This window comes from Triticum urartu, chromosome 7A (genome assembly GCF_056163025.1).
Source record: "Triticum urartu cultivar PI428250 chromosome 7A, HENAU_Tu73, whole genome shotgun sequence".
NCBI classification, from domain to species: Eukaryota; Viridiplantae; Streptophyta; class Magnoliopsida; order Poales; family Poaceae; genus Triticum; species Triticum urartu.
The window spans coordinates 673,188,696-673,212,358 of record NC_141879.1 but is presented as its reverse complement, the minus strand read 5'-3'; the positions used below and the strand labels follow the sequence as shown (position 1 = coordinate 673,212,358).

Below are 23,663 nucleotides of genomic sequence, written 5' to 3'. Positions count from 1 at the left end.
ATGGCACAGATCTGACCAGGAAGAAATGGAATCCACCGGCAAGTGCATCAACCAAGACATCACATTGGGCTTGAGCGCCAGCGGGAAATAGTTGGCAAGCACCTTGTCGTCGCGAGCCCCAGCGGCCTGCATCGCGATGGTGTAGATGCTGAGGAACTCAGACGGATGGCTCTTGCCGGTGTACTTCTCACAGACGTCAGGCTTGAACGTGCGGTGGGACGGCCACTGGAACTGCCTCAGCTCACGGGTAAAAGCCGGGCAGCCCACCTCGTAAGGTAGGCCGCCGGGGCCCCCCGGTGCCGGGTTGTCCATAGCGGGTCCCGCCCGCTTGTTTGACTGGCGGCGCGTTTCACGCCAGCGGTCAACGGTGGCTCGAGCGTCTTCGTGAGCTCGCTCCCGAAGGACCTGGCGCTGGTCGCGGAGGGTCCGCGGGTCCGACAACGCTATGGAGATGTTATCACAAGCGTCGTCGCGACGGGCCGACGTCCGCGGGGGCTGGCGAGGAGGAGGAGAGTGCACGGTGGCCGCAGCTCCCCGGCCCTCCCAGCGCCAGCATGTGGTGGCTCGGTGGAGCGCCGGCCCGAGGGCCCCGTCGATCATGGTTTGTCTTTGTTTGCGACGGCGACAAGGCTCCAGATGGTGGCCCTCCACTCGTCGAGCTTCTCTTCAGCAGGAGGGAAGTCGAGGAGCAGCCGTGCGCGTGCCAAAGCTTCCGCTGGCATGGGCGGCGGTGACAGCTACGTGGATCGCGGTGCGCTTCGACTTCTAACTACGTTAGAAGGAGCTCTGTCATGACCCGGCGGCTGCGTGCCATTTTTGCCAGCGCTTTGGCGAGCGTGCTGACCCTCCTCATTTTGTCGGTGACGCACAGGGCTCTTCCCACGGCAGTGCCCAAGGTCACCTTTGTGGTGACGCTGTTCGGCGCGCACACCATGGGAAGAACGTGCGGTGGTCGCCGATGTAGGCATCCCGGAGGTCGCCGCACCGCCCGGAGTCGGCACAGCGACGCCCCTGGAGGGCCCCGCACCGCCTGCTGGGGCCCAGCTCCGTCCTTGGATCCGGCGATGTGTAGCCGGTCGTCTGGCGCGTGAACAATGACGCTCGCCAGGCTCCGACTGCCTGGGTGATGCTGGTGCTCGCGGGCCGCGGCCCGGGTCCTGTCTGCGACCGGTCCGTTGCTCGTCCGCACCGGCACAGGTCGCTCGGCTCCCAACGAATCGACCGACGTGACCGTCTTCTTCTTAGGGGCCATGGCAACGAAGAATTGCTAGGCTAACTACTAGACCAGATTCTCACAATTACGCCCCCTACCTGGCGCGCCAAAGATGTCGGTGTGAAACGACACCTATGGGATCACAAGAATCCCTACTACGGTTGCCGGGGCGCGGGGTTGCGAGGAGAGCAGGGCTAGTAGACAGTACGAGGATCGTTTACCCAGGTTCGGGCCGCAAGGATGCGTAAAACCCTAGTCCTGCTTTGGTGGGTGTATTTCCGAGAGTTCTTGAGCTCTCGAACTAGCTGTGATCAGCGTGTGGTTTCAAAGAGCCGAATCCCTCTCCTTGTCGCCTTGGGCCTCCTTTTATAGGAAAAAGGGGTTGCCACGGTGGCACACAGGAGGTGTAAAGGTCTACAGTGGCATGAGGTTATCCCTCGTATTACAGGACAAAGTGCATTTAATGCACCGCTTAGGTGTCCTCTTGCTTTATCGGGGACGGGGGTGAGGCCCGTCCCGTCTGTCGTCGCTTCTCCTCGCTTCGACACGCGCCTCGGCCAGGGATGCGTGCGGTGCCATGTAGGCAGGCAGGCAGCTGAGTTGGCGCGGTGGTGGATCCTTCACGAAGATCTGCATGCCACCACACAGCCACTTGAAGAGTTGGCCTGGGAGCAGCATGTTGCCACGCAGGTGCCCGCCCAGCTGGTTGGGCTGGCAGCTGCATGTGAACAGCGGTGGGAGCTTGGTTGACATGGGCTTGGCAGCGGTCTTGCCGGTGTCTTTGGCGAGGGCCTTGCCGGGTGGCCTGGCAAGGGTCTCACCATGGCGTTTTGTCGTCCCCGGCAAGGATCTTGCCGGGGGTCTGGTGGCCTTCCTTGGCAGGGATCTTGTCGAGGATCGTCGTCTTCTAATCTGATCTTGAATATGTCTTCACAAAGATCCGTATGCCACCACAGGGGTGCCTTCCCGAGCCCTGGCCCTATGCTGATGACGGCACTGGGGGCTGTGGGCTCAAGGGTGGCTCACTCTGTTGGCGTGGGGAGAGCTGTCCCGGCAAGAGTATTGCCGGGGCCGCTGAGGACACCCGGCAAGGGTCTTGCTGGGGGAACCTGCTTCGTCCCTCTGCTCTTTGTGGTCTTGGCCTTGGCGTTGCTTTGATTGTCTTGGGCTTCGATCTTACCTTGGCTCACCTCCCTCGTTCTGCTTGGTGTGGCCGTGGGCGCGGCTCTGACTGCCCGTGCACAGGGAAAGGGGTACAAAAATGCGCCCCTATTTTTGTACACCGACAATCTAGAACATAAAGAAAGCTTTCCCCTTATTTACCTATCAAAAAAAAAGGAAATTTAACCACTTAATTTGGGTGAAGCTATGGTGCAAATGAGGTGAGGAGGAGGAGGTAGCCGAGACCAAGCTTGGTAGAGGTGGAGAGAATGAAGTGGGAAAAGTGAGTGTGGTAGGTGGGTGTCAAAAATATCTAGCTGCTCTCAGGTTACCAATGGCGCACCTCCTAAGAATGCGCCATTGGTAACCAGGGTTACTAATGACGCACCTGGTGTGTGGTGCGACATTACTAGTTTTGAAAAAAAATTGTTAGTAGTGGTGCACCGTGGGTGTGGTGCGCCATTACTAGTTAAAACTAGAAATGGCGCACCAAACCACGGTGCGCCACTGGTAAGTCTGGGGAGGGGGGTGTGCCCAGGAGAAACTTAGCGGTGACGCACCATACACAAGGTGCGTCATTAGTAATATGGCCACTAATGGCGCACCTATATCTGGTGCACCACTGCTATATAGTAGTGGTGCACCACATACATGGTGCGCCATTAGTGTCCATATTAGCTATAGCCGTTTCTCTAGTAGTGATTCGAGCATACAATCTTCCATTGATGAAGCCAAATGCTTGCCCCCTAAAAACATAGATCGTTGCACACTGCCCATAAGCTCCAATTGGAAGCAATACAGGCCATGCCAATTAAAGATTTCTTATTATGTCTACACCATAAGTCTGATAAATCAGTTGTATTTTCAAGGGAAGTAAACTTGAATGTTTCGGCAACAATCTCCCACAAGTTTTGGGCAACAATGCAACCAAACAATAAGTGATCAATAGATTCCAGCTCATTGCAAAAGAGGCTAGTTATATCACCTAGATGTATTCTTTTGCTTAAGTTATCTCTTGTCAATATTTTATTGATAACTTCCAACCAAACAAAAAGTAGATATCTATGTGGATAGGATTTTCTAGAAACTGTCCCAAATAGGAGTAGACCCCCCCCCCCCCCCCCCCCGCGCCCTAACTTAATTTTAAAATAAAAGGATCCAGTGGGATAAACCCTGGAAGCTTGAACATTCCAAACAGGCTTATTAGCTGAATAAGTAGGGTAAAGCAATGAAGGACATTCAAAAGATCATTCCATTTATCCAAAAAGATAGGATCCACACATCTTCTAAAGGCAACTTTAAGAACTTGACCATCCCACACCAGGGCAACAGTATAGTTTTGTCGTTGACAAAGTTCAAACACATCCCAAAATTAGGTTTTGAAAGAGTTATCTCTTGCCTAGAAATCAGGCCAAAAGTATATATGTTTACCATTACCCAGAACCCACTTATAGAAAGGTCTAACACCAGTATTGGACCAAGTAACAGCTTTCCATAAAGGCGATCCATGTTCATTCTGGACCAAAGAATTTTAGGTTTATTTGTTTAAAAATTATAATCCACCAAGGATAAGCAATTTTTGTCCCCTCCAGCAAAGTATCTTTTAGCCCAAGTAGCTAGGAAGGACTTTGGAATACCCAGCCTACCCAAAGTTTTCTTTTCTGGGAGAGAAGTGCCCATGAATGATATTTATGTATATCACCCATATTACCCTAGAGAATATGAGCCATGTGGGAAGTAATAGCCTTCGATTTCCCCTTAGGAAATTTGATTATAGACATAAGGTACATTGGAATACTAGCATGCAAGTATACGAAATAAAAAAAAGCTTATCCTCATAACTAAGTAGTTTACCCCTCCAACCATATATCCTTTGAATAATTTTATCAATAGTAAGTTGGAGGTCACCTCTATGAAGTTCAACAAAATGCAAAGGAACCCCTAAGTATTTTAGAGGGAAATAATGTTTTTACAACAAAAAATTGGGCTAACAACATAGTAACCTCATTTTCCACATTGATAGTAAGCAAACCACATTTTATAAAAATGGTCCTCATACTAGGTAAGTTGTCAAAACAGGAAAGTAGGCATTTCACATTTGTAGCATTATCCAAGTTGGGATTAAGAAAGAGCAATGTAAAATTATCAATATATTGTAATATAATAATGCCATCGAGGACAATATTAGGAAGAACACCAAAAATAATGTTAGCAATATCAGCTTTAACAAGCATCGGAAAAAATCATCGACAACCAAGTTAAACAAAGATGGAGAAAGGGGATTGACACGCCCATTTCGCATCATGTTTTTATGTTGATATTTATTGCATTATGGACTGTTATTTCACTTTATGATACAATTCTTATGTCTTTTCTCTCTTATGATAAAGGGGGAGATTGCGGGCAGCTGGAATTTTAGACCAGAAAGGGCTATATCGAAGGCATTTTTCCAAATATTTCCAAATGAGCTGAAAATTGACACCGAATTATTTTGTAATATATTAAAATTATGGGCGAAATAAGCACCAGAGGGGGGCCCACCAGGCAGCCACAAACCTGGGAGGCGCGCCCCTGAGCTTCTGGTAGCCCTGGCAGGCCTCTCGGGCCCATCTTCACCTATATGATGCCATTTTCCCTAGAAAAAATCTGAAGAAATCTTTTGGGACAAAGCACCGCCGTCTCGACGCGGAACCTGTGCAAGAGCACTTTTGCTCCCCGGCGGAGCGATTCCACCAGGGAAACTTCCCTTCGGGAGGGGGAAATCGAAGCCATCGTCATCACCAACAATCTTCTCATCGTGGGAGGACCAATCTTCATCAACATCTTCACCAGAACCATCTCATCTCAAACCATAGTTTATCTTTTGTATTCAATCTTTGTCTCAAAACCTCAGATTGGTACATGTGGGTTAGTAGTAGTGTTGATTACTTCTTGTAGTTGATGCTTGTTGGATTATTTGGTGGAAGATCATATGTTCAGATACATTATGTTATTCAGTACCCCTCTGATCTTGAACATGAATATGTTTTGTGAGTAGTTACGTTTGTTCTTAAGGACATGAGAGAAGTCTTGTCATAAGTGGTCATGTGAATTTGGTACTCGTTCGATGTTTTATTGATATGTATGTTGTTGCTTCCCTTAGTGGTGTTATGTGAACGTCGACTACATGACACTTCACCATATTTGGGCCTAAGGTAAAGCATTGTGGAGTAGTTATTAGATAATGGTTTGCTAGAGTGAAAGAAGCTTAAACCCTAGTTTATGCACTATTTCGTAAGGGGCTGATTTCGATCCATATATGATACATCTCTGTCATATCTACTTTTCTAAACACTTTTGCTCTTGTTTTGGACTCTAATTTGCATGATTTGAATGAAACTAATCCGATCTGACACTGTTTTCAGCAGAACTACCATGGTGTTGTTTTGTGCAGAAATAGAAGTTCTCGGAATTGGAAAAAAAAATTGGAGAATTATTTTGGAATAAATAAAAATACTGGAGTGAAGACCCACTAGAGGGGAGGGGGCATGCTGTCCACTAGGCACCAGGGCACGCCGCGCCCCTCTGGCGTGCCCTGGTGGGTAGTGGGGCCCATGAGGCTCCACTGACCCTAATTCCAACTCTATAAATTCCTATTTTTGGAGAAAAAATAGGAGAGGAAGTTTCATCGCATTTTACGATACGGAGCCGCCACCATCTCCTGTTCTTCATCAGGAGGCCAGATCTAGAGTAGGTTCTGGGCTCCGGAGAGGGGGATTCATCATCATCGTCATCACCAACCATCCAACATCACCAATTTCATGATGCTCATCGCCGGGAGCGAGTAATCTCTTCGTAGGTTTCAGGACGGTGATGCGTTGGATGAGATTCATAATGTAATCGAGTTAGTTTTGTTAGGGCTTGATCCCTAGTATCCAATATGTTCTGAGATTGATATTGCTATGACTTTGCTATGCTTGATGCTTGTCACTAGGGCCCGAGTGCCATGATTTTAGATCTGAACCATTTATGTTTTCACCAATATACGTGTGTTCTAGATCCGATCTTGCAATTTATATGCACCTGTGTCATATCCCAAGGTGACAACAATTGGGATTCTTTCCGGTGATGACCGTAGTTTGAGGATTTCATGTATTCACTATGTGTTAATGCTTTGTTCTGGTTCTCTATGAAAAGGAGGCCTTAATATCCCTTAGTTTCTTTTGGACCCCACTGCCACGAGAGGGTAGGTCAAAAGATGTCATGCAAGTTCTTTTCCATAAGCACGTATGACTATTTACGGAATACATGCCTACATTATATTGACGAATTGGAGCTAGTTCTGTGTCGCCCTAGGTTATGATTGTTATATAATGAATATTATCCAATGTTATCACCGATCCAATGCCTACGAGCTTTTCACATATTGATCTTTGCTAAGTTTCTACTGTTGTTGTTATTATTACAACTGCTACAAATCACCGCTACTACTTTTACCGTTACTACTGCTGTTGCCACTATTGCTATTACTATCAAACTATCATATTACTGTGCTACTGATCACTTTACTGTAGATATTTAAGTCTCAAGGTGTGGTTGAATTAACAACTCAACTGGTAATATTTACAAATATTCTTTGGCTCCCCTTGTATCGAATCAATAAACTTAGTTTGAATACTCTATCCTCAAAAACTATTGCGATCCCCTATGCTTGTGGGTTGTCAATAATATGTTTCATGTTATGGTTAGATTTATCTTAATTCTTCTTTCGTAGATGCGGATGCTTGTGAGAGGGGGTAATCATTAGTGGGAGGCTTGTTCAAGTAAGAACATCACCCAAGCACCGGTCCACACTCACATATCAAATTATGAAAATAACGAACGCGAATCAAACAAAATTGATGAAAAGTGACTAGATGAAATTCCCGTGTGTCCTCAAGAACGCCTTGCTTATCATAAAAGACCGTCCCGGCCTATCCTTTGCTACAAAAAGGATTGGGCTACCTTATTGCACCTTTGTTACCGTTACTATTACTTGCCAATTACAAATTGCCTTGTTATAAAACTATCTGTTACCGACAATTTCAGTGCCTCTAGAAAATACTTTGTTGAAAACCGCTTTGTCATTTCCTTATGCTCCTTATTGGGTTCGACACTCTTACTTATCGACCTCTGGGTGGCCCATGTGCGGTCGGGAAACCGCCTATTTTTTTTATTCTTTTCCTTTTGTTTCTTTTCTCTTTTTCAATAATTCGGGATATTAAAAGGTTCCAATTTCAGGAAAAGTTGATAATTCTGAATAAAAGAATCATGATTTCAAAAAATATATTCTTGATTTCAAATGCTCGGGAATTCAAAAAATATTCACAAATTTGTAAAAAAATGTTCACAAATTAAAAAAAATATTCATGAAGTTTAAAAAATGTTTATGATTGAAAAAATGTTTGTGAATTCAAAAAATGTTCACAAATTTGTAAAGTTTTCATGATTTCATAAACTTGTCTTAAATTTGAAAAAAAATGATTCAAAAAATGTTCATGATTTCAAAAAATGTTTGTTTGTTCGAAAAATGTTTATAAATTTGTAAATAAAATTATTTTGAAAAGTTGTCTTGAATTTAAAATATGTTCATGAGTTCAATAAAATGTTCACAAATTTGAAAACATGTTCATGATTTAAGCGAATGCTCATAAATTTCTAAAAAATGTTCATGATTGAGAAAAAATGTTTTTGAGTTTCAAAAAAATGTTCACGGTTTCAAAAAATGTACACGATTTAAGAGAATGTTCATGAATTTGTAAATCAAAAACCATGATTTCCCAAAAATGTTCATCATTTGAAACATATTCACAATTTTTGAAAAAAGTTGCGAATATGTAAGATTTTCGCAAATTGAAAAACAAGAATAAAAATGAAAACAGAAAAATAGAACAAAAAACAAAAAACAAAAAGAAAACAGAAAAAGATCAAAAAGATAAAAATAAAAACAAAAAAATAAATAAATAAGAAAAAACCACTTTTGGGAAGAACCTTCCCAAAACCTGTTGGGGCTGAAACTCCGAAATGGGCCGGCCCATTGAAACAATAGCTATCGCGGGGGATATGCGCTGTGTCGCTTGCGAGTAACCTACGCGCTATATAGGAAGCGCCGAGAAGGAGGAGTCCTCCTCCTCCAACTCTCTTGCGCCCCATAGTTTGTCCAATAAGCTAAAAGGGGCCCACATCCCTACATGGGCCTTCAAGATCCATTAGCTCTTCATTAATAGGGTTTAAAAAAAAGGCTCTTCATTAATAGGTGAATTGATATTTCCCTTGGCCCATTGACACTAAATAAATTCTAGGGACCCCTACATCATTATCTAAGTTCTCTATTTTTTATATTAGTTCCCTGGAAACAATATTCTTGTATATATCATTTTTCTGGTATTACCCGGTACTCTCCGAAAGATTTTCGGTAACCTCGAAACACTTTCGGTTTCTCTCGAAACTATTTATTTTATTCCTGAAACTATTCTGAGGATATTTTCTCATATTCCTCACACCACTAATACAGATCTAAATTCCCTTAAGCGTGTGACCCTGCAGGTTCGGTAAGACATAGACATGAAGAAACCTCCTTTTTGTTTAATGATCAATACCGGAATCGTGGACATCCATATTAACCTTTATGATTAAATGAATGATATTCGAGTGAACCTTTCCTTATCATATGATATTCCCTTTGCTTCACTATATGTTACAAAACCCGAGGTGGGATATATCGGTATCCTCTTAAGTCATTCTCATGCTCATTATACCTGTCTCCTCGTTACCGGTTCTATTCTTCTTTCTCGTTGACATGTCTCGGCATCCCTGACCTAGTCACCTGTGTCTGGCCAGACGATTATGGATGCCATCACACCGAGAGGGCCTAAGAATATCTCTCAATCATCAGAGGAGCAAATCCCACTTTTGAGCTATCTAGCCCTTTTCACACTTTCTGATAAACATGTAAGTTGTTGTTATGGTCACCGTGTTACACATGACATTGGAGCAACCCCAAAGTGTATTGTCTAGTATGAAGGGACTATGATACTCTCATGGTCTAAGGGACCAATGTGTACATTAACTCTTTGTGTTATGACTTATAGACTTGTGACGATAGAATATCAAAGTATAACATACAAGTTGGGTCTATTCAATATGATTGTTCTACTAACATCATACTCTTCATATTGTTTGGCATCCTCATTACACTTAACCAAATGCTCATGATCAGGAAAACATGATCATCACACAACACTTGAGCTAGTCTTAGAGTCTAGACTAGGAATTAGGTGTTAACATTTATCATTCTACACGTGCTTATGAGTTTTCCCCTGAATCACATATTCAACTATCGTAGTAGTTATAGCATAGAATATAAACTCTTAATTAAATATGGAAATAAGCCTCTAGGATATATTTTCAACACCACTGTGCCGCCTTGGATGGACAGATCAACCACCACACCGTTGCGAATGGGAGGATCAACCACCGCGTCGCCTTGGATGGGGTGATTAGCCACCTTGCCACCACGGATGGGCAAATAAGCCACCACGCCGGCGCGGATGGGGGGATCAGCCATCTCACCGCCGTGGATGGGCGGTGCGCCGCCTTGGAAGGGTGGACATGCAACTAGGTCATTGGTGCTAGGGTTTGGCCGTAGAATGTGGAAGGGCAAGGGAAATTGGAAGGAAAATATAGTCCCAAGACTGCGCCCCCGTGGTACTGACCAGACCCAGATGGTTGCAACATACAAATCACATGGGATGATGAGAAATTAGAGGCGGTTACAAAATAGTATCCGCCTCTAATGTTTCCTACAGGTGGTTTTACTGTTCTGACTACCTTCGGAGCTGTCTATAGTAATATTAACCATGTGTGCTTGGTATATTACTGGTGGCTTTGATCAGTTTGATCACAACCGCCTCTGCTGGCTGCTCATAGTGTTCGCTTTTCTACTAGTGATCCTTATTGTTGCCTTTGAGTTCACCCAAATGATGCTTTCATGTTTGTCTTGTTGAACTTAAGCCTATCTGGACTATTATGCTACTGTTGTTGCTAAATTTGGAACTATGTGTTGTTGTAATTGTTGAGAATTAAGAACATGAAATTTTTACTATGCGTGGTTGTTGTCGTTGCAAAGAATTTGTGATGTATTGTCCTAAGGGAATTATTATTGTTAATCTGGTTGTTGTTGCGTGGACATTATTTTTTATGCATTTTTGGAATATTTGCAATTTTTATTGCAACATGCAATAATTTAATCACAGCCACACATTGTATAATTTTTTGTTTTGATGCACGAAGAGCAAAGTATTATCTTCATACCACGTTATTGTGAAAATTCAAAGTTTGGGATCCAAACTGGATTTGATATTGAAAACTCACTGGGATTCCATGAACCAATTCAGTAAAGCATCCAAACAGACCAGTTCGTATTCACGTACACTCTAGCTTTCTTATACAAACGGAATTTGGTATTCACAACCGATTCAACACGAAGCCTCCGAATACAGACGTTTGAACAGAGCCAAAATGATGGGATGCGAAGACCATTCCACGGGCTGCGTGGATCGATCGAGCGATGGCCGAATGACACACAGCTGTAAAAACACATGCACAGTACTAGTAATTACACTAAACCAGCACTGTGCGTACGGGGCTAGAGGCCACGTCCCTAGCCACTAGCGCCTAGGCCAGAGGAACCGAAAAAGAAGTCCGAAATTGGTGGGACGAAGGCAAGAAAACGGCCGCATAAAACAAGAACTCACAAAAGCAGCAGTAAACGTAAAAAGGCAGAGACGGTGCTGGTACCCTACTTGTACCGCGGTGGTGCCACGCGACCGACCGGCGTCGACGACGACCACGAGGCGACGGAGCCACTCTGCCACCGTGCTATTATTAATCTCGTCGTCTCCGGAGCGTCCCGTGGCTCAAATTGCATGCAAACCACGGCTGAAAAAGAGAGAGATCCATGGAGATTTTGACAGTAGTATGCGTTGGAGTTCCTTCATATAGGACGTACGGCGAGGGTGGGAAAGATCACATGCCGGATTGCCCGATGAGCACGGAGATTTAACTCCGGATCGAGGCCGGGGCCTTGTCCGCTATACCCGAGTTGGGCAGCGGGAGGTTCAGTCAGAGGAGAAACGGGAAACGGGGCGATTTCTCATTGAATCCGGCTGGTGCGCACGCAGCAGGTAGGCGGAGTTGATTGCTCCCTTTTCCTCGGAGAAGAAAGGCCAGCAGCACCATGCCACCATCAACTCTATCACCAGCATTTTTTTTTCTCATGCAGTGCATTTTGGAACCGAGATCAGGTTGCTGGCACTGTAGATGATGAGAGGGAAACCGTTATTGGCTGCAAAACAAGGTGTTCACATGGCCTGAGCTGACGCGGACATCATGCTAGGTTAATCATGCCCTATCCTGATCAGCAGTCCAGTCCGAGTAGTACTACGCCGAGTGGTAACAAACAAGCGCTTACGGCATCTCCAGCCGTTGGCCCTCCAGAACGCATAAAAATCGCTTCTTAAGGGCGAGCCGGCGATACAATCGGCGCTGGGGGCGGTTTTTCGTCCAGTCGTCGCTCCCAACTCGTCCTAGGCGTCGAAATTGGCCCACTTTGCAGCCCAATTTCGACGAATAAAGGGCCCATATGAGCGAGAATAGGTCCATATTCGGCGTGGTTTCGCCGTGTCTCGGCGTTCAATTATCAACACAATTATTTCTGATCACATATTTCATCACAGAAAAATCAAATACTTCAACAAAATAGTACAATAACAAATAGTTCAATACAAATTATATAGTTCAACAAATAAAAACTCGTATTTCATCACACGGCGTCTCCCTTGAGCCTCCATAGATGCTCAATCAGATCTTTCTGCAGTTGATGATGCACCTGTGGGTCTCGGATCTCCTGACGCATACTTAGATAGGCAGTCCAAGTTGCTGGTAGATGGTGATGAACTTCGGCTAGAGGACCCTGCCTGTAGTATGGTTCAGTGTCAAACACTGGGTCTTCTTGCTCGCTCTCGATGATCATGTGGTGCAAGATGACACAGCAAGTCATAATCTCCCACATTTGATCTTTGGACCAGGTCTGAGCGGGGTACCGAACAACAGCGAATCGAGATTGGAGCACACCAAATGCCCGCTCGACATCCTTCCTGCAATCCTCCTGAACTTTCGCAAACCAGGCGTTCTTGCCTCCTGCCGCAGGGTTTGAGATCGTCTTCACAAATGTCGACCATCTCGGATAGATGCCATCTGCTAGGTAGTACCCCTTGTTGTATTGGTGTCCATTGATCTCGAAGTTCACCGGAGGAGAATGGCCCTCAACGAGCTTGGCAAAAACAAGAGAGCACTGCAGCACGTTGATGTCATTGTGAGTTTCTGGCACCAAAGTAGGAGTGCCAAATCCAGAGGTCCTGTGTGGCTACCGCCTCAAGCACCACACTGCAACCGCCTTTGGCGCCTTTGTACATCCCCTGCCAACCAAATGGGCAATTCTTTCATTTCCAATGCATGCAGTCGATGCTTCCAAGCATCCCAGGAAATCCTCTTACTGCATTCTGGGCTAGGATCCGAGCAGTGTCTTCCGCATTAGGTATTCTCAAGTATTGTGGCCCAAACACTGCCACCACTACCCGACAGAACTTGTAGAAACACTCTATGCTGGTGGACTCGGCCATGCGCCCATAGTCGTCGAGTGAATCACTGGGAGCTCCATATGCAAGCATCCTCATCGCTGTCGTGCACTTCTGGATGGAGGTGAATCCAAGAGCGCCAGTGCAATCCATCCTGCACTTGAATTAGTTATCGAACTCCCGGATGGAATTCACAATCCTGAGGAAGAGCTTTCGGCTCATCCGATAACGGCGCCGAAATGTTTTCTCGCCGTGAAGTGGAGCATCGGCGAAGTAGTCGGAGTAGAGCATGCAGTAGCCTTCAAGACGAAGCTGGTTCTTTGCTTTCAACCGCCCCGGCGCCGAGCCACCTCGCCGCGGCTTTTCATGGCTCGCCAGCAGCTGGGCGAGGGTGGCGAGCACCACGAGATGCTCTTCTTCCTGGACGTCGGTCGCGGCTTCCTCCTCCAGCAGCGCGGCGAGCTCTTCCTCGTCATCCGAGCCCATCGCCGAGACAGGCAAAACGCCGAACACCTTGCGCTCAGTGGGCGTGTATCCACCACTAAACCGCGCCTCCGCGGCCGGAAACGGCGGCCGGAAACGCCCAGCTGCTGTGGGAGGGGCTGCCGCGGCGAAGCGCTGCTATTTTCCGGCGGGGAATGGCTATCTAGCGGAGTAGGGCGGCGGCCGTCGCCGGAATATAGCTAGTGGTGGCCGAGGGCGCGGGGGTGCGAGGCGAGTCGGGGGAAGAAAACTTGACTTTTCCCCTGTCGGTGTGAGCCAGGCGTGCTTTTCCCTAGCGCCAGAGCCCCAAACTGCTTCCCAGCGCGCCGGGTTCGGTCTGTGACCGGCGGGCGGAAAAAAGGTCCGAATCGATAATTTTCGGCATCCTGAGGACGTGACTGGGCCGTTTTTTGGGCGCCTGTTGAGAGCGAGGCTGGAGATGCTCTTAATTTGCAGGAACCACTCTACGTCCAGGTAGAGTCCGCGCCCTGGCTCCTCGGCATTACTCATGAGGCGATTTTTGCAGGAACACCCGGGGGTTTATGGGAGTTGCGGAGCAGTCCCCGACACTTGGACCGTGACGCCCAGCCAGGTGTTCCTTTGACCACCGTAGCCGTATGTCCCCTTGACGCCATTAGCCACCCACAAGAAGATGGTCTACTAGTCCAGCCCCTCCCACTCGGCCTCTCGCTATATATAGACACGGCGGCCATCCATCGACTGCTCACTCCAATTTAGAGAACATCACTCTCCTTCTCCCTCTCCCTGCGAGCACTACCAACATCTGTACATACATACGGGATACGGCTGAGCTCGATCTCCTCTCTGTCGAGAGAATTGCTGGGCGTGGCCGAGAGAGAGAGAGAGAGAGAGCTCAAGGAGGAGGGAATTGGGGGGCGGCGGAAGGGAAGGGAGGATGGGGATGCGGCCTGGGTGGGTGGGGGGCCTGGTGGAGGAGACCTTCTTCGTGGCGTGCTCGGCGCACGAGAGCCGCAAGAAGAACGAGAAGAACATCTTCTGCCTCGCCTGCCGCACCAGCATCTGCCCGCACTGCGCCCCCGCCCACCGCCACCACCCGCTCATCCAGGTGATTCTTCATCCCCTCCCCTCTCTCTCCCTCTCACCCGGCCTTCAAATCGAGACTTGCGCCGACAAATTCATCTACTAGTGGTTTGTCGTAATTCTTCGCCGGCGGCAGGAGCATATCACGTGCTGCATGCATGCCTGTGGTTTCGGGCTCTTGATTCGCCCATTTTGACCATAGTTGGCGTACTAGCGAATTCTCTCTGATTTTGGTCCCCGGCGTGCGTGTGCAAAGCGCGCGGCCGTGCGTTTGTTGCCATGGTTCCCTGCTTTGCTTAGATTCCGGTAGTATTAAGTGGCACCCACACAGAGATAGAGATAGGGAAGAGGAACTTCTCCTTTTTACTAGTACGTGTTTGGCCTAATTAATCGGATGGTTAGCCTTTCGGAGTAGAGCTGTTCTCTCTGGAGCAATTTAGGACGACTGGCTAAACACGGGGAGGTTCAACACCAGTATCTTAATTTGCCACTAGGAGTGTGCGGGAGAGAAGCTGTCCTTATCTACTCGACAGAGCTAGTACGTACTAGTAAACGAGCCACGAGCCCTTCTCGGGCATAGATGGGCCTTAATTAACTAGCATATGCCAATTAGTACGTGCACAGTAGAGGGAGATTTGGTGTGGTTGGGGCTTAATTGCGGCGTGTCCGAGTTCCCAAGTCGCGTAGCGTGCGCTCCCTTTTCGGAGCCCGCGCTCGTCTTTCGGCTTCTGCTTGTCGTTTCTCCAGGCCAAGCCCAAGGCCATGGTTCGTCGTGCTTTGTGCCCTGCCCCCTCCCCCTCCCCCTCCCCCTCGTTTAATTAACATTGTAAGTAGTAGTACTAAACCCCTCCCATGTTCCACCACAATTTTACCGCAGCTAGCCTGCTTGCCCAATTTCACCTCTCCTAGCTAATTCACCCTACTACGTAGGAGTAGATGTTCTTGCTCTTGCTCCATCAGGGAGTGTACTATAGTTATGTGGATAAAGGGTAAAAAGGTTTTACGATTGGGACAGAGGAAAAAAGAGGTCTAGTGGAAGAGAAAGAGAGAGATATGTGAGCAGTCCGTTTACTTTTCACCGCGGATTGGCTTGGCTTGGCGCCACCCCCGAAATAAGCATAGTCTTATAATTACTCTGCACGGTTGCAATTGCTGCATGCGAGCCGCGCACCCATTCCTGTCCCTGTGGCTGCCCCTCCCTCCGCCCACTCGCCAGCCACCTGCAAAAAGTTACTGCGACCCACCCTCCCATCTCTCCCACTCTCTATAGACTAGGCGCATCTTCTCGGACACCTTTCCCCTCCATTTCCCTCTCTCGCCAACACGGGCTGCATGTATAGTGCTAGTCGTGTACACACACAAAGCCTGAGAACCCTGGCCGGCCTGCATTTTAACGGTGGTAACAGTGGTTCCACTGTGGCGGTCTCGTCACTTCCGTTGCTCCCCCTTCGAGCCATGCGGCGCAGAGGTTGGTCTCACGTCTCATCCACCCAAACCCAAATCGCCCTACAAATGGGCTGGGTTATCCGGATTGTTTTGCCATGCATAGCAAAGCAAAACACCCTTTCCACCCGGTGATCTACCCTGCTGCTGCCTGCTGGTGAATAAATGGACGGCCGGCCGGCCGGCCGGCCGGCCGGCCGTCCAGTCCACTCTGCACCCGCCGTCTGTGCAGCGGTGGTGGTGCCTTGCAGGCAGCTGCTGCTGGAGTACATCATCTTGTTAAGCGTCGCAGCAGGGGTAGAAGAGCAGCGGGCACGGCGGAGGCAGTTTTACCATATGTGTGCATGGTAAAAGGGCCTGCCCTGTTGCCAAACTAGGCCCTTGACACTGTTGCCTCCTGCCTGCGCGCTACCGTCCAAACGCATGGTTCCGCCCTCGACGACGACGCTGTTCACTCGCTCAGGGACGCCACAGTGACGACGACGCCGGGCGGCCGCTTCGAACGGTGGCCGGCGATTCGCTTTTTACCGCTCCCCCGGAGTAGAGTAGCTTGGGGCAGGGGGTGGTATGGTCATTTCTTTGGTGTTGGTGTTTTTGGCCGCTGCATGCTGCACGATGGAACGCACGTACGTACGCCTGCCCTTGGTCTCCCACGATGGGGATGACGACGAGCCGCCGGTCAAACGCCCGGCAATTATTACCACTGGTGGCTGGCTCGCTCGCTCACCGGTCACCACTCACGAGCCTGCCTGCCTTTGGCATCCAGACGGAAGGCCATTATTACATCATCACATGGAGCAGTAAATTCACACTCACGCACCCGAACGACACTCTTTTCACTACTCAGCTTTTGGAAGATTCTCCACTAAGTTACTTTGCTCATGCTGCATTTTGTGTAACACGGGAGGTTTGAAATGTGTACAGGTGCGGAGGTACGTGTACAACGACGTGGTGCGCCTGGGCGATCTTGAGAAGCTCATCGACTGCTCCTTTGTTCAGGTGATTCCATCGATCACACGCCTTTTAATTAGAAGAAAAGCACACCTGGTTGTTCGTTTTAGAGAACAAACATCAACACATGAGCGCCTAGTGGAAGGTTGTGGCGTAATCTTCTACTTTCATGCTTTGCTCTGCATGCAGCCCTACACCATCAACAGTGCAAAAGTGATCTTTCTCAAGCCTAGGCCTCAGTCCAGGCCCTTCAAGGGCTCCGGCAACGTCTGCTTGACCTGCGACAGGATTCTTCAGGAGCCTTTCCACTTCTGCTGCCTCTCTTGCAAGGTACGTACTCTATCCATTCCCGACACGCTGCATGGCGCCTCACTTGCAAATGGACGCGAGGTTGCTAAGAACAAAATAATCTATCTGCTGAGTAGTGATGCATATCGGTGCATGCATGCAGGTGGATCATGTCATGATGCAGGGCGGCGACCTGTCCAACATCCTCTACATGTCGGGCGAGCCCGACGTGGCCTGCTTCCCAAGGTTCGAGAACCTCCGCGTCGGCAGCGGGTCGGCGGACCTCCTGGACGACGGGTGCGCCACCGGCGGGCAGATCACCCCGAACTCCATCCTCGAGGACCCGATGCACCACTACGGCGGCGGCAGCTTCAGCGGCGGCTCCAGCTACCGCAGCGGCGGCAGCAGCCGGAACGCGCGCGGCTTCGACGCGCCAGCCAGCGTCGACGTCGACGTCCCCGTCCCCGTCCAGAGGAAGAAGAAATCAGGGGGCTTCTTCCCCCAGATCGTCATGTCCCTCAACAACAGGAGGAAGGGGGCGCCCCACAGGTCTCCGTTCGCCTGATCAACGCATGCATGGATCGTGCGTGCGTGGATCGCTACCTAGTACAGTTCGAGCATCCCCCCTATATATGTGTGTTGATTACTATTAGCTAGTACTATTAGTAGTACGTTAATTGTAATCCTATGATTAGCCATGTAGAGAGAGAAACAGAGAGGTGTTGGTTGGTGGGTGGGTGAGAGAGGGAGAGGGAGATGGTCTTTGCTGCTAGGGCCATCATCTTAGGGCAGTGTTTTGAGGAGACTTGAGAGTGAGAGGAGAGAGAGAGAGAGAGAGAGAGAGAGAGAGAGAGAGAGAGAGCAGAGAGAAGAAGCTAATTAGCCTGCTTGCAACTCCCCCCTGTTACAGGACCAGGTGGGCACGCACACGGCCTGGTGGGGCGCCCGATTCAGGGTGTGCCAGAAGGTCTACGTGGCCACCAATTTTGTACTTGATGTAACGGGGTCACGGTTGCTCGCACACATGCAGGTGCAGCTTACACTTCCATGACCATATATATTTGTCCCCACATATATGTAACAATCAATAATAGTGCTGTGTTGTGAACTTGCGACGCGTTCATGTGGATAGTGATTGTGCTGCTTCCGTTGCGTGTCTATTATGAATCATTTCGAGTCGGTCTACACTGCATATCCATGCAATGCATGCATGCATGGGTTGGGTCGGTCTACACTGCATATCCATGCAAGCTTCCTGTTTGTGCGTGTCCTTTGGCCGGCCAGGGAGCCTCCCCGGGAAGTAGGGACTGAGATCCAGTGACTTGTCTTCAGCAAGTCACGTTGTAACTGGCCCCCAATCATCTGCCGTTGAAACCACATCCAAGGGATAGCAATGAAGGAAAGCAAAAAAGGCTCACACTTATGTCCAGGCACCCATCCAGCACGGGTTTGTGACGGGGAAAAGGAGGACAAGGACGGCTTTGGCACGAAGAGCCGGCTCGGAGCAGCCGAGCGCCGTCGCCGCGGAGGGTAGGCAGCGCCGCGCGGCCGTGAGGGCCAGGGAGGAGTGCCCCGACAGGTCGGGAAGCTGCTGCTGCAAGCGCCGCGCGGGCCGGGAAGGAGGAGCGTCGTAGATCGAGGAGGAGCGCCGCCGCAGATTGAGGAGGAGTGCCGCCCGCGCAGGCCAGGGAGGAGCGCCGCCGTAGACCAGCTGCGCCGGCCGACCTCCTCGCTCGGACCCGCCCGCCCCTCCCCGACGCCGGCCCTCTAGCTACCAGGTGAGTGAGGCGACCCTACCCCAATCCCATCTCCTCCCACCAGCAATTCCCCGACAGCGTGGTTCTTCTGGAGCGCCACCGATTGTGCAGATAGTGGATTTGAGTAGATTCCCTTAAATTGAACTGTACTAAGAATTTTTTTCATTGAAATTCAGTACTGTGCTTGTTATCTCTTAATATAAGATCTGAATAAAACTGTACAGTGAAAGCATGTAAATATTGTTTGATGCTTCTCTGCAATGACAAGTAGTTTTTGAATTATACTGATGGAAATTGACATGTACTGTGTATTGTTTTGAATTTCAATGACAAGTACCGTGAAAGCATGGAAATTGACATTGGCAAGTAGCATATCTAAATTATGTATTGATGGAAATTTACAAGTAGCAATGTGAAGTAGCTTTTAAATTTCTCCGATGAAAATTGACATGTATTCTGCATAACAACCAAATCCTGTATATGTACTGTGAATAACAACCATTTTTTTTGCACATGTGGTTGTCTTCTGCATTGTTTAGTCACCAGATCGGTCCGCCACTAATTGTACATGTATTCTTGAATTTTGGCAGAATTTGGTTTGTGCAATGACAGAAATTAGCAAAAGGACACCTCAAGTTGGTATGAGATTCAGAGATTCACATGAGGCTTGGGTGTTTTGGCTAGAATATGGGGGTCACATAGGTTTTGGTGTGAGGAAAAGATGCACCAACAAAAGCAAATTTGATGGAAAGGCGACTTCATGCAGATTTGTTTGTTCCAATGAGGGCATTAGACGGAAAGGGCAAACTGATCGTGAGCCAAAACGTTTCAGAGCTGAAACAAGAACTAACTGTAGAGTTCAGATGGTTATTAGATTGGATCGAGCTGCAGAAAATTATGAAGTTACCGACGTAGAGCTGGAACACAACCACTACCTTCAATTGCCACAAACCCGCCACTTGTTGGCATCACAAAGGAAGATTTCAGAACAACAAGCCTTCGAGATAGAAACAGCTGATGATTCTGGAATTATGCCAAAAGCTTCACATGAGTTTGCTTGTCGTAAAGTTGGTGGGCCGCTGAACCTTGGTTACACTTGCCGTGACCAAAAGAATCATTTGCGAAGCAAGCGGCAGAGAGAGTTGGCTTATGGGCAAGCCGGTAGTATGTTGAAGTTTTTCCATGACAAAATAGCCGAGAATCCATCATTCCAATATGCTTTGCAGTTGGATTGTGAGGAGAATATAGCCAACATATTCTGGGTTGATGCTAAAATGCTACTTGACTATGCACACTTTGGTGATGTTGTCACATTTGACACCACATTTGGCACAAACAAAGAGTATAGGCCATTTGGTATTTTTCTTAGGCTCAACCAGTTTAGAGAAACAACCATTTTTGGTGCTGCATTGATGTTTGATGAAACACGTGACTCATTTATATGGCTCTTCGAGACATTTCTAGCCGCGCACAATGGAAGGCAACCTAAGACTATTTATACAGATCAAGATATAGCAATGGGGAAAGCCATAGAGAGAGTCTTCACGGAATCATATCATGGATTGTGCACCTTCCACATAATGCAAAATGCTTGCAAACATTTATCTCGAGTGAAGGGCGAAGAGGAAGATGAAGTTGAAGAGAGAGATGAAGTGGAAGAAGAAGAAGAAGAGTCTCATATTCTCACTGATTTTAGTGCTTGTATGTATGGCTATGAGGACAAGGCAGCGTTTCAAGAAGCGTTTGACAATATGAGGCTAAAAGTGCATAAGCAAACTTGGTTGGATAGTATCTACAAGGTGAAAGAAAAATGGGCTGAATGTTATATGAGAGATGTATTTAGTTTGGGAGTGAGAAGTACACAATTAAGTGAGAGCTTCAACAATGCGTTGAAGAATCATTTGAAATCAGATTTTCATATTGTTCGATTCTTGATGCATTTTGAGAGGACAGTGGAAGTCGAAAGAACAAAGGAATTGGATTCGGAATTTGAGGCGAGGAAGAAGTTGCCAAGAATTAAGATGTGCACCCCTATGTTGGTGCAAGCAAGCAAAGTGTACACTCCAATTATTTTTGAAGCTTTCCAAGGTGAGTATGAAAGATCCATGGCTGCATGTTGTAGAGTATTGGATGGAAATAACAAATTTGCTGTTGCCATTGGGAGTTTGCACGGTGATTTAGAGTTTGAGGAGGAGCGCATAGTTGTAGGTGATCCTTTGACTCAAACGGTTTCTTGTAGTTGTGCAATGTTCAATAGGACAGTGATATTGTGTGGACATGGTCTAAAAGTTCTTGACTTGATGAATATAAAGACGTTGCCAAAGCATTATATTCTAAAGAGATGGACTAGAGAAGCGCGCAATGAAAGTATACAAGATAGGCAAGGAAGGAACGTGATAGAAAATCCAAAATTGGAAGCTCAACTTCGATACAAGGACCTGTCTTATAAGTTTCACAATATGGCACATAAATCAGCCAACTCTCCGGAATGTTGTATGCTACTGGAAAGTGCACTTGATGGTGTTGCTCCACACATAGAGGATTTACTCAATGCAGCCACTAGTGCTATGAGTGAACCATATAAAGACAAAGAAAATGTTGACCCAAAAGTGCAGAAAATACTTAGTTCTGCACGGCTGAAGAAAAAAGAGGTTCAATCATCAAACTTAAGGAGAAAACAAACTTGGCTCGATAAGTTACTCAAGAGGAAGCACAAATCAAGTAAAGCTACTGCACCAACAACAAAAGGAGCAAAGGTATGTTGCCAACGGTACATGCTATGTTGTGTTGTTCATTTGTAAACTAATTAGTATACTTTTCATTGGCAGCAACAAAAGAAAAAGGATGGTGTCCAACAAAAGAAAAAGGAAGGAGAAGCTCCAAATAAAAAGGATGGTGTGCAGCCTCAAGTACAAGTGAAGAGGTATGAAAACAACAAAGGAACAGATTTGGAGCTTCAAGAATGGAATGGCATCATCAGTTTCACCCAGCAGGTCTTGTCGGCTACACCTTGTGATGATGCTGATATGTTCTAGCATGCAAGTTCGTTAGATCGTATTTTGGACATGGTTAACTATATTATTTTGGGGCTAACCATAGTATTTTGTGGCCTAATTGTACAAGTGAAATGGCCAATTTCTACCCTTGGATCATTGTTTCAGTGGTACCACTTGGTTCCGAAATTGTACAAGATCTTATGAATTTCAATGACAAGTGGCTTGTTGTCTATTAAGACATCTGAAGAAAGGTGTGTTGTATGGAAGGATGGCAATATTGCTTACTATTGCTCTTCAATTTTCTGCAAAAAATGTAGCTTATCTATGCTAATTTCTGGACAGTAGTCACATATTGTTTATCTCTGCTAAGCTTCGTTAATTTCTGTACTATGTGAGAGTGAGAAGTACACTAGGTGAAAGAAAAACTGTAGGTTATCTTTGCTAATTTCTGTACTGTGTGGGAGTGAGAAGTACACAAGGTGAAAGCTGTAGCTTATCTCTTCTTATTTCTGTACTAACATATTCTCTCTTCTAAGTAGATTCATTCTCTGAAAAAAGCTGTAGTTTATTTCTACAAAAACTGTAGCTTATCTCTACTAACTTTCTGATTCATTCTCTGCAAAAAAGGAACTGTAGCTTATCTCTGAAAAAAAACTGTTATCTTATCTTTGCCATATTCTTTTATTCAGTACATATATAAGCTGTTAGTACTGTTACATTCGTATTGTTAGCTGAATGAAAACTGTTGATTGTATTATCTAATGACTGAATGACCAAGGCTGAAGCATTTTCTTTGTTTAGCTGTGTTGGATGGATGTCCAGGCCTCTTTTGCTTCGGGTCACTGCTGTCCGTTAGATGTTGTTTGAAGGGCTGATAAGAGGGAGCCAGTTACAACGTGACTTGCTAGATAAGAGGCAAGTCACTGGATCTCAGTCCCAGGAAGTAGTAGTCCCAATCGTGCTACGTACGTTGGAGAAAAGAGGCCCCCCCGCCCTGGAAGCGCCCGGGTCCTTGACGATGGAGACAAAGATATCACAGAGCGGGAGAGATGGACTTGTACTGTGTGGTTGATTTTATGTGTCCAGGATGCGTTGTGAGGTCGCATACGTTGAGCTGCTCGTAGCGTACAGTGGAGCACATGCTACATACATTGGGCAGCTCCTCCAAGGTTGCCAGCTGTTGTATCACCTTTCTGACTGGCCGAAAGCAGTGCTTCCTGGGGACTAGAGAAGTGTCGGTTTCCCAGATCCATCTCTCGCCTCTCATCCCTCCCCTCCGTACCATGCCTCTCCAGTGCAAACCCATGCCAACGAGCAGAAAACTTTCGCCGGGCTCAAACAGCTACTCTACTGCTACCGCCATCCTGGTTTCTTAATCCCCGTGAATTTTGGAGGTAATATTTTGACCATAATTTTAATTAATAAAGTATAAGTTGTATGTAAAAATAATAACATACTTGAACAGTACATTCAAATACGAATCCAACAATGTAATATTTGGTGACATGCACCAACATTTTGCATAAATATGAAATATGTGGCCAAACTTTGACCCAAAATACAATGAAGATTAATAAACACAGATGGAGGTACTAGTGCTCATTTTCTATTCCTGGGAAAACTCCATTGCCAACAACGATAATTGATGGCAGGC

General features: G+C 47.1%; 2 protein-coding genes across 3 annotated transcripts; both read left to right on the top strand.

Annotated features, from left to right (window-relative positions):
* The first annotated feature begins 14,172 nt into the window (after nucleotides 1-14,172).
* On the top strand, nucleotides 14,173-18,364 carry LOC125521634 (protein RGF1 INDUCIBLE TRANSCRIPTION FACTOR 1). The gene is made up of 4 exons (XM_048686696.2): nucleotides 14,173-14,599; nucleotides 16,942-17,016; nucleotides 17,158-17,298; nucleotides 17,420-18,364. Exons 1-4 carry the CDS (start codon nucleotides 14,429-14,431, stop codon nucleotides 17,819-17,821), a joined length of 789 nt encoding a protein of 262 aa, XP_048542653.1. The 5' UTR covers nucleotides 14,173-14,428; the 3' UTR covers nucleotides 17,822-18,364.
* Nucleotides 18,365-19,618: 1,254 nt separating this feature from the next.
* Nucleotides 19,619-22,048, top strand: LOC147961312 (protein FAR1-RELATED SEQUENCE 5-like). 2 transcript variants are annotated; one of them, XM_087536683.1, is made up of 3 exons: nucleotides 19,619-21,769; nucleotides 21,842-21,862; nucleotides 21,917-22,048. In XM_087536683.1, exons 1-3 carry the CDS (start codon nucleotides 19,619-19,621, stop codon nucleotides 22,046-22,048), a joined length of 2,304 nt encoding a protein of 767 aa, XP_087392809.1. The 2 variants fall into 2 exon arrangements, with proteins under 2 accessions (XP_087392809.1, XP_087392808.1); XM_087536682.1 differs by having other exon boundaries at nucleotides 21,842-22,048.
* Nucleotides 22,049-23,663: the final 1,615 nt, after the last annotated feature.

What these genes read in the sequence shown, in the direction of transcription:
- LOC125521634 (XM_048686696.2), top strand. Translation starts at nt 14,429, where the DNA reads ATGGGGATGCGGCCTGGGTGGGTGGGGGGCCTGGTGGAGGAGACCTTC. An exon ending in TCGACTGCTCCTTTGTTCAG is followed by an intron (nt 17,017 to 17,157) that starts GTGATTCCATCG and finishes CTCTGCATGCAG; the next exon opens with CCCTACACCATCAACAGTGC. An exon ending in TCTGCTGCCTCTCTTGCAAG is followed by an intron (nt 17,299 to 17,419) that starts GTACGTACTCTA and finishes GCATGCATGCAG; the next exon opens with GTGGATCATGTCATGATGCA.
- LOC147961312 (XM_087536682.1), top strand. Translation starts at nt 19,619, where the DNA reads ATGACAGAAATTAGCAAAAGGACACCTCAAGTTGGTATGAGATTCAGA. An exon ending in CAACAACAAAAGGAGCAAAG is followed by an intron (nt 21,770 to 21,841) that starts GTATGTTGCCAA and finishes TTTCATTGGCAG; the next exon opens with CAACAAAAGAAAAAGGATGG.